Source organism: Bos taurus, chromosome 19 (assembly GCF_002263795.3).
Source record: "Bos taurus isolate L1 Dominette 01449 registration number 42190680 breed Hereford chromosome 19, ARS-UCD2.0, whole genome shotgun sequence".
NCBI lineage: Eukaryota > Metazoa > Chordata > Mammalia > Artiodactyla > Bovidae > Bos > Bos taurus.
In genome coordinates, this window is record NC_037346.1 from 50934222 (window position 1) to 50944251 (window position 10030).

The 10030-nt window shown below is 61.2% G+C and overlaps 1 protein-coding gene across 1 annotated transcript; it reads left to right on the top strand.

The window, feature by feature from the left end:
- Positions 1-592: 592 nt before the first annotated feature.
- On the top strand, positions 593-7997 carry NOTUM (notum, palmitoleoyl-protein carboxylesterase). Its single transcript, XM_024980983.2, has 11 exons — positions 593-1175; positions 2322-2374; positions 2457-2552; positions 3070-3130; positions 3385-3443; positions 3849-3951; positions 4618-4809; positions 4936-5036; positions 5612-5759; positions 6976-7023; positions 7255-7997. Exons 1-11 carry the CDS (start codon positions 844-846, stop codon positions 7559-7561), a joined length of 1500 nt encoding a protein of 499 aa, XP_024836751.1. The 5' UTR covers positions 593-843; the 3' UTR covers positions 7562-7997.
- Positions 7998-10030: the final 2033 nt, after the last annotated feature.

Genomic DNA, 10030 nt, shown 5'->3' on the forward strand with positions numbered 1-10030 from the left:
GGGCCGCCCGCGCGGGCCGCGGTGAGCGCGGGACTCCGGGCCGGTTCGGGGTGGGGGCTGCCGACCGGGGTGCCAGTCGTCCGCCGCTGCTCTGGGCCTGGGCGGCGGGAGCGAAGGGCCCCCGGCGGCTCAGGTGAGCGCTCCCCTTGCGCCCCCAGCCCGTCGGGCCGACCCGCCGCGTGGCCAACCGAGCTCCCCCCCGCGCGGAAAAACCCCGCTCCTTCCCCGCTGGCCCCCGTGCGCCGCCCCTTCCAGCCGCCCGGGGGCGGGGGCGGCGGCGCCGGGCTGGCCGCGGTGAATGAGCCGCCGGGGCTGCCGGGCCGCGCTGCCCCCCACGGAGCCGGGCCGGGAGCGCCTCCGGCGGCCGCGGCGGGGTAGTCCAGGCCCCTCCGTCAGGCTTGCGGTTTGGGAAGAAAAGGCGATGCCTCCGCCAAGAAAAGAGCGAGCGCGGCCCCCTCCCCCTCCGCCGAGCCCGGGCGGCGGCGGCGGCGGCACATCTAACGCGCGGGCACCCGGGCCGCCGCGGCCCCCGCAAACTACGCCCAGGCTCGGCCCCCGCCGCTCATTGGCGCGGGCCGGAGCCAGCGCACCCAGACCCTGCGCTGCCCTCGGCCGGCCGCGCGCGGAGTCCCAGCTGCCCAGGCCGACGGCGCCCGGCCCCGAGAGCCTCGACGCCGAGCCGCCCGCGCCTCCTCGGCCGGGCCCAACGCGGGGAGCGGGGCGAGCGAGCAGGCGCGGCTGGCGCGCCGCGGCCCGGGCGCCCCCGGCCTGGCGCCCTCGCCGCCGCGCCGCCTCAACGCCTCCTGCTCTCCGCAGGTGGCCGCGGGCCCGAGCGGTGCGGCCATGGGCCGAGGGGTGCGCGTGCTTCTGCTGCTGGGCCTTCTGCACTGGGCCGGGGGCGGCGAGGGCAGGAAGACCTGGCGGCGCCGAGGCCAGCAGCCACCCCCGCCGCCGCCCCCGCCGCGGGCCGAGGCGGCCCCGGCAGCCGGGCAACCGGTGGAGAGCTTCCCTCTGGACTTCACGGCCGTGGAGGGCAACATGGACAGCTTCATGGCACAGGTCAAGAGCCTGGCGCAGTCCCTGTACCCCTGCTCGGCGCAGCAGCTCAACGAAGACCTGCGCCTGCACCTCCTGCTCAACACGTCGGTGACCTGCAACGACGGCAGCCCGGCCGGGTAAGGCCTGCACCCGCCCGCCGCGACCAGCGAGCCCCCGTCGGTGGCCCCGGGACCGCCGGCTGCCTGGTCGCCAGCGGGTGCGCACCACCCGCCTCCCTGTCCCCGCTCAGACGCACGGAGCCTGCATTGGACCGTCCTTGCTGGCCGCAGCGGTGGTCGCCCACAAGGGAAAGGGCTCCCGTCGGGCCTCGGAGGCGCTGGCTCCGGGTAGGGCCCTGCTAGGCGACTAGCTGCGCGGGGGTTGGGGCAGCGTTGGTCCTGGGCCAGCCCCGGGCACTGACCCCTCGGCCACCGGTACCCAGTCCCTGTGCTCGCGTTCTTCGTTCCCTGGGCGGGGAGATGGCAGTCCGCGAGTGGCCCTGACTCCAGCAAGAGGAGGTGACACAGCGGGGCGGAGAGACGCCTGCCGTCCGCACCTCCACCCCCATCCCAGCTCAACTCGCCCCGTCTGCTCCGGGCTGCTGCTGGGACTGCCAGAGATCCAGCCAGCCGGAGGAATAGACAGGGGGCGCAGGTGGGACAGAAGGACCTGGGGTGCGGCATTCACCCCCTCTCCAGCCCCTAGCAGATAAAGGAAGGATGCGAGGCTGAGGGTTGGGGAGGGGTTAGGGCTGCCCATGCCCTCAAGTGACTGCACAGCCTGAGGAACACGACGTTAGGTCCGACCTTGGTAGGAAGGATGCGACGCCGCTTCGATGGCGCCCGGGCCCCTCCACGCCCGCCTGTGCGACCCCGTCCCCCTGCCCCACGCACCCTCGAGAGTGCTTTTCACTCTCCAAGCTCCACTGCGCATCCCAGGAGGATCTGGAGCCCTGGCGAAGACCCCACCCCCCACCCCGCCTGGCCGCCTGCGCCGGGGTTACAGCGGGTCCCGCGCGGGGCGGGCCGTGGGGATTTTCCACGGACCACACAGCCCCTCGCCGCCCTTCCCCGCCTCGCGAGCGCCACCTCCCGGGACTGACCGCCGCTGGCCCGGCCGGGCGCGCTCTTCGGGGGCCTGTCCGCTGGCGCCCCCGTGCGGCCGGCGCGTGCCCGGCGACAGGTGGAATGACCCCTATCTCCCCGAGCTGGACCCTGCAGCCCCCGCTCGCCGTCCCCCCTACCCCCCGCCATGACCACCCACTCCACTCACTTCCCTTGCAGCTACTACCTGAAGGAATCCAAGGGCAGCCGGCGATGGCTACTCTTTCTGGAAGGTGAGTCTCAGGTGCGGATGCAGCGGGGCAAGAGGAGGGTCCCCTCGGCACTGGACCCTGAGGTTGTGGGCTGTGCCCGCAGGAGGCTGGTACTGCTTCAACCGGGAGAACTGCGACTCCCGATATGACACCATGCGGCGTCTCATGAGCTCCAAGGACTGGCCCCGCACTCGCACAGGTCAGCGCGCCAGGGTTTGCCGAGGAATCCCCAGGAGGCGAGGGGAAGGGAAAGGGGCTCATAATTGGAAGTCCTGGAAGAAGCCTCTTCTCCTTCATTCCCTAGATCCCCAGAGAGGCCCCACCCCATCCGTCCCCCACCCCACCAAGATTAGGGAACATTCACTCTAACATTTCATTCTTATTCCACAGGTAACTTCCCAGGGCTCACCCTGGCTACACAGTACAGAGCTGGTCCCTGGTCAAAGTAGCTGGTGGAAGGGGGGGAGGTTGAGGGTCATGTCCAAAAGTCACAGCCCGGCTGGGCATCCTGGTCATGGAGACTCCTTGGAGTAACTAAACCCATCCATTCCCCACTTCCCCGGCAACCTTAGTTCAGGTGGGTGTCACCACCCACCTCCTTGCTGGAGCTTGGTAGGATCCCTCTACATCCGCTTACCTTCCTGTAGTCTTCACCCCTGCCTGCATGCCCTGCTCCCACCAAAAAGACCTACTGCCTCTGTTCTTCCCTGTCACAGGCACAGGGATCCTGTCCTCCCAGCCAGAGGAGAACCCCCACTGGTGGAACGCCAACATGGTGTAAGAGGGAGCCAGAAGATCCTTTCTGGGGGAGGGGAGTCCTGTCTTGGGGGTCCTTTCTGGGGGCTCCTTCCTAAGAGGTTCTTAGGGGAAGTCCATCCTGGGGGATCCTGTCCTTAAGGGGATCTGGTCCTGGGAGAGGTCCTTCCTAGGGAGGTCCTGTCCTCAGGAGTCCTTCCCGAGGAGGGTGATCCTTCCTGGGGTCCTCGGGCAACAGAGGAGCATGGCAGGCTCACACCATCCATGTGTCACAGCTTCATCCCCTACTGCTCCAGCGATGTGTGGAGTGGGGCTTCATCCAAGTCTGAGAAGAGTGAGTCCCATGCCTTCCCCTCCACCCCCTCCCCCCCACCCCCACAGAGGCAGGGCAGGGAGGACAGCACTTGTGGGGAAATACAGACATTCAGCCTTGTGACTCCCTCTAACCCTTCGATAGTGTGTCCCAGGGTGCACGCCCCCAGCGCCCACTGCCTGGCTTGTCCATGGCTGGCCTGACACTGGGGGAGGGGGTTCCTCACTCCTAGGTGTTCCCCGAGGAAGGGCCCCCAGCACAGTCTTGTGTACCTGACCCACCTTCCTTCAATCTACCCCTGCCCCTGTTCCCATCCTGTGGAAGACCCTCCAGACACCCAGCTATACCTGACCTCCTTCCAACCTGGGGATGGGAGGACTGGCTGTCCAGGCCACCACCTGAAGCCAGCTCTCCTTCTCTGTGCAGATGAGTACGCCTTCATGGGCACCCTCATCATCCGGGAGGTTGTGCGAGAGCTTCTGGGCAAAGGGCTGAGTGGGGCCAAGGTGCTGCTGCTGGCAGGGAGCAGGTGGGCTGGGCAGGGGCTGGGGTGGGAGTGTGGATGGAAGGGAGAAGATGGGGCTGAGCCAGGGCAGACGCATGGCCAGGAGGCTCAGCAACATGGGGCATCTCTGAGGTTTGGCTCCCGAATGCCATGTGGCTGGAAGCTGTCCCGCAGACGCTTCTGCCTCCGTGGTTGTTGGGTGTGAGGGAGGCTTTGGATCACAGTGACCTAGGCAGTTGACTAGGGGCTAGCTGTGGACCAATGCACCGCCAAGGGCTGGGGTCCCTGTAGGCAAGATCACTTCATTGTATCCCAGTGGGCTTGTATCCCAGTAGGGGACTCAGGGGTTGTCTAAGGAATGGACAGAGGGGCCTGGACCACAGAGTTCACCTTCATTTTCAGATAAGGGAACTGAGTCAGAGAGTGAGAAGGGGGGGAGGGAAGAAGGGGTGGGAGGAAGTGAGATGACCCGACACTTAGCTCTGTGTCAGTGCCTGGAGCTCTGCCAGCCCTTCTCTGCCTCCAAGACCTGGAAGGGCCCAGGGGCCTTACACACGAACCCAGAACGTGGTGGCAGCTCAGAATGCTCTTGGCTCCCTGTGCCCTGGGGAATGGGCTGGGGCTGGGCAGGCCTGGTGGGTGAGTGTCCTTCCTCAATCTGCCCGGCTTGACCTCCCACCTTCCCTGCAGTGCGGGGGGCACGGGGGTGCTGCTGAACGTGGACCGCGTGGCCGAGCAGCTGGAGGAGCTGGGCTATCCAGCCATCCAGGTGCGGGGCCTGGCTGACTCCGGCTGGTTCCTGGACAACAAGCAGTACCGCCGCACAGACTGCATCGACACCATCACCTGCGCGCCCACAGAGGCCATCCGCCGGGGCATCAGGTGCCCCGGGAGGGAGGGCCCATTCTGTGCAGAGGGCCTGGGATTGGGTGGCATCAGGGGGTGGAGGAGCTCGTGGGGGCTGGGTGGGAGTGGGGAGAGCAGCCTAACCTGCAGTGTGTGGCCTAGGTACTGGAACGGGGTGGTCCCGGAGCGCTGTCGGCGCCAGTTCAAGGAGGGCGAGGAATGGAACTGCTTCTTTGGCTACAAAGTCTACCCAACTCTGCGCTGTGAGTGGGCACGCAGGGAGGTGGGCGGGGGGGGGGGGGCTGGGTGGGATTTGGCGGTGGGTGTCCAGCCTTTCTGTGTCTGCTGGAAACCCAGCCTGGAGTCCAGTCCTTAGAGGCTAGGCTCAGAGACCATTGCCACACCCAAGAAGGGTTGACAAAGTCATCTGAGCCTGGCCAGGACTTTCTCAGTTTTAGCACTAAAAGTCCACTCAGTTCAAAGCAAACTAGGATGGTTAGTTACGCTGACCACACCCACGGTGAGGAACGTGCCTTGGAGTTGAATCCCAGTGCTGTCCCTGCGTGGGGCCTTGGCTGTCCCTCGCCAGCACCACACTCGAAGCAACATAATCGCCATGTTTTGGTCAAAGTGGAGTCCTTGGAGCCAGGCCAAGGTGGGAGGAGGGAACGAGGCACCTCTTCAAGGCAGCGTGCCAGGGGGACTAGTCGCCAGCACTCTGCAGCCAGGGCCTGGCTGGGCTGTAAGCCTGCTGTGGAGCTGGCTTTGGCCTCTGCCCCTGGAGCCTGGGGTGGGGGGCAGAGCTCCGAGGCGAGGCCCAGCTGAGCCATCCCCCCAGGCCCGGTGTTCGTGGTGCAGTGGCTGTTTGACGAGGCCCAGCTGACTGTGGACAATGTGCACCTCACGGGGCAGCCAGTGCAGGAGGGCCAATGGCTGTACATCCAGAACCTGGGCCGTGAGCTGCGGAACACACTCAAGGATGTGCCGTGAGTGTGTGGGGACCCCACTTGGCCCCCCAGATACATAGTAAACCACTTGACTTGAAAAGAGAGGCCGCAAAGATGGAAAACAGGAAGCAACCCAGGGGTCCTTGAGGTGATAAACTGTGGTCAATGTAGACAAAGGGGTACTACCCAGCGCTAGAGAGGAGTGAGCAACTAAGCCGCGAAAAGAGGAGGAACTGTAAATGCATGTTACCAAGTGAAAGAAGCCAGTCTGAAAAGGCCACATGTGGTGTGATTCCAACTCTGTGACATCGAACCCAAGTCTTTTGCATCTCCTGCATTGGCAGGCGAATTCTTTACCACTGTGCCACCTGGGAAGCCCCTATGACATCCTGGAAAAGGCAAAACTATGGACACAGTAAAAAGATCAGTGGTGGCCAGGGGTTGGGAGAGAGAGGTATAAATAGGTGGAGAACAGTAGATGTTTAGGGCTGAGGAACTGCTCTGTATGGTACAACGGTGGACACATGTCACTGCAGTCGTAGTAGCGTTAGCCACTCAGTCATGTCCGACTGCGACATGTAGCCTACCAGGCTCCTCTGTGCATGGAATTCTCCAGGCAAGAATACTGGAGTAGTAGCTATTCCCGTCTCCCTCGGACCTTCACAAGCCAGGGATTGAAGCCTGGTCTCCTTCATATAGGCAGATTCTTTATCATCTAAGCCACCAGGGAAGCCCATGTGTCATTATACGGTTGTCCAGATTCATAGACAGTACAACTCCAAGGATGAACCCTGATGTAAACTACAGACTCTGGGTGGTGATAATGTGTCATCTAGGTTCATTGATTGTAACAAACATACCAACTGGTGGGGGATATTCATGATGGAGGAGGCTGTGAATGGATAAGAGCAGGGGATGAAAAAGAATCTATGTCTTCCATTCAATTTCAATGTGAACATAAAGCTTCTGTGAAAAACTAAAGTCTATTAAAAAAACAAATATTCACCTGTCCAGCAGAGCCCCTACTCTGAGCAGGATTTGGAGGCAGAAAGGGACAGGGGTTAATAGGGCACCTGGGAGCTGGTGGGGATAAGGCGTAGGGGGAGCCACTGGCCAACACAGCAAGCAGCAGGAGGGAAGTAGGAGCCAGGTAGGGGACAGCCTCCCAGGAGAGGAGCTGTGACCTATGCGCTTTGGGGTGGGGAAGGAGCTGAGGTGTGATGTGGTTGCTCACAGGTTGCCTTCTTCCTAACAGGGCCAGCTTTGCCCCCGCCTGCCTCTCTCACGAGATCATCATCCGAAGGTCAGTGCCCCCTGGCCCCAGAACAGCTTTTATCCATGGCTCTCAATCCAGACATCTGCAACGCCCCCATCCCCAGCAGGCCTGCCCACCAGCCTCCCCAGCTCTGGCTTCTTCTGAGGGTTTTCAAAACCACTTGCACAACTAGCTGTGTGGCAAGAACTCAGTGGTGGCAATGCCGTCCCCTGCTTTGGCCACACCCGAGTGATCCCCAACCTGGGTTTCTGTCTGCAGCCACTGGACAGACGTCCAAGTGAAGGGGACCTCGCTGCCCCGGGCGCTGCACTGCTGGGACCGAAGCCTCCACGACAGCCACAAGGCCAACAAAGCCCCCCTGAAGGGCTGCCCCATCCACCTGGTGGACAGCTGCCCCTGGCCCCACTGCAACCCCTCATGCCCCACCATCCGGGACCAGTTCACGGGGCAGGAGATGAATGTGGCCCAGTTCCTGATGCACATGGGCTTCGACGTGCAGACGGTAGCACAGCAGCAGGGCCTGGAGCCCAGTAAACTGCTGGGGATGCTGAGCAGCGGAAGCTAGGGCCCTTCGCCCCGGCCATCTCCCCTCCAGGCCCTCCTGCCCTTCTAGGACCGCAGGGCCCCTGCCATCCCCACCCTGGGTCTGGACGCCCTCCCTTGGCAACCTTCACTGTCTCTCTCCTACTGCCTCTGAGGGGCCCCAGCCAGAGATGGTGGACCTGCCATCAGCCTGGCTGTGGTCCTTGGCCCCCTCCTGCCCCGCCCTCCTGACACCCCCCATCCCCATCGCCTCATTCCTAACCGCCCCATACTCCCTCCACCTCCAACCCACGGTAGGGAGCCAGAAGCACTGGATTCCTCAGCCTCCAGCCCAGAAGGCATACTCCCCCAGCCCAGCTCCCCAGCCTCTCCTGCCCTTTTGTATTATTTTATAAAGTGACTTTTTTATTAATTTTTTTAAAAAAGAAAAATAAGCAAGAAATATATAGTGAATGATATTGTTTTGTAACATATTTTTTTTTAAATAATGAAGAAAAGATAACAAAAGAGCCTCACCCTGGAGACGTGTTTATTTGAGGGGGTACTTTGGCTGCTTCACACCCCGACCTGACCCGGACCCCTACAAACCCCGGGCAGCAGGGAGAAGCTGAGAGGGACTCCGGGGCCTTTTCCAACCCCTGCTCCTTCTGTTCATCCTTTCCACACACAGCAGTAACGGGCCTGTCTCAGACAAGCCCCCAGCATGGTTTGAAGCTCCCTTTCCTCTTTATTTTGATCTTGGGGTGACATTCACGCCACACCTCCTCCATTTCTAGGGGCACGACTCGGCATTTGTACATCAACAGTGCTGTGTCTCCAACAGCAACCTCCACTTTCAAAACTTCATCACAAAACACTCCCTACCCAGCTAGCACATTCTTTGAAGTTTGTATTATATTTATTTTCACAACATCACACATGCACATGGTCCAGAATTTGAAAGAGGCAGAATTTTGGAGGGTGAAAATTCTCCCTCTAGGCCAGCCCTTGACTCTGCTTCTGTGGTTAGTCCCAGAGGACACAACCTCCCCATAAACACATACACACACACACACAAACATACACACATAGACACAATCTTGTCCTTCACGTGTGACTGCACACCATACACTCGTTGCCTGGTTTCTACCTCCTGCTGCAACTTAGGACTGAAGAGAACATTCCCAGTCTTCAGTGAGCTCTGTGCTTCATACTGTCTTCAGGTACAAAGGGCCGCGTGACTAGTCTGTGTCAGCGCCACTGCATACAGGCTCACGGGCCGGCATCTCCATGGAGGCACCCCGAGGTGGCATGTGCATCGAAGATAGTGAGCCCCTGTGGGTTTTGTGACATACTGATAAGCACCCCCTCCAAAGGTGGCCGGGTCATGACTCTCCAACAGACCTGGCTTCCTCAGCGTTCCCTGCACTAGGTGCCCCCCACACATGACACCCTGATTCCCCCGGTGCCCAGCAAGTAGGTCTTATTACAAGCCTCAATTTGCAAATTGGGATACTGAGGCCCTGGGACTTCCCTGGTGGTTCAGTGGTTAAGAATCTGCCTCCCAATGCAGGGGACACGGGTTCGATCCCTGGTTGAGGAGTTAAGATCTCCCACATGCCTTGAGGCCACTAAGCCCCCACCCCCCGCACCCCCAGCCACAACAAATGATCCCACATACTGAAACAAAGACTTGATGCAGCCAAATATCTTAATAAATATTAAAAAAAGAAAGAAACTGAGGCCCAGAGAGGCTATGCGAAGGGATAGAGGAAAGACTTGATGCAGCCAAATATCTTAATAAAAATTTTAAAAAAGAAACTGAGGCCTGAAGAGGCTATGTGAAGGGACAGAGGAAGGATTCATGCCTGGACCCTGCTCCTAGCCTCCGACCACCCAGTCTCTCTCAGGCAGCCTGCAGCTTCAATCCCAGAGTGGGGAGCATCACGGAGACCTCATCCTCTCAACGGCCCCCCAAGACTGGGAGTATGCCCTGAAGTCTGACCAGCTCTGGACCCACTGAAGTTGGCTTCCCCAAGGGGAGCTTAAATGGCCCATTTGTGGTTTCCTGTGTGGACGGCTCCTGTGGGAGGCCACAGTCTCACTGACCCAGGGAGACAGTGAGGTCAGGGAGGGGTGTGGCCAAAGGCTGAAGATGAAAGAAGGGGGACCCTGGGGTGGCTGCTGGCTTGGGGAGCAGCCTCTTTGGAGAGGCATGAACAGGGTTCCCAGCATGACAGTGGCCTTCCAGTGGGAGAGGGAGCTCAGTTCAGTTCAGTTCAGTCGCTCAGTCGTGTCCGACTCTTTGCGACCCCATGAATTGCAGCACGCCAGGCCTCCCTGTCCATCACCAACTCCTGGAGTTCACTCAAACTCACGTCCATCGAGTCGGTGATGGGGGCTGGGAGGACCCAAAAGGGGCCTGGCCTTCACCTACCAAGGGAGACTTGCATGGAGGGAGGGGTCCATGCTTCGGTCAGAGCTGGGCCTCTGGGGGAGGGACCCCAGAGGC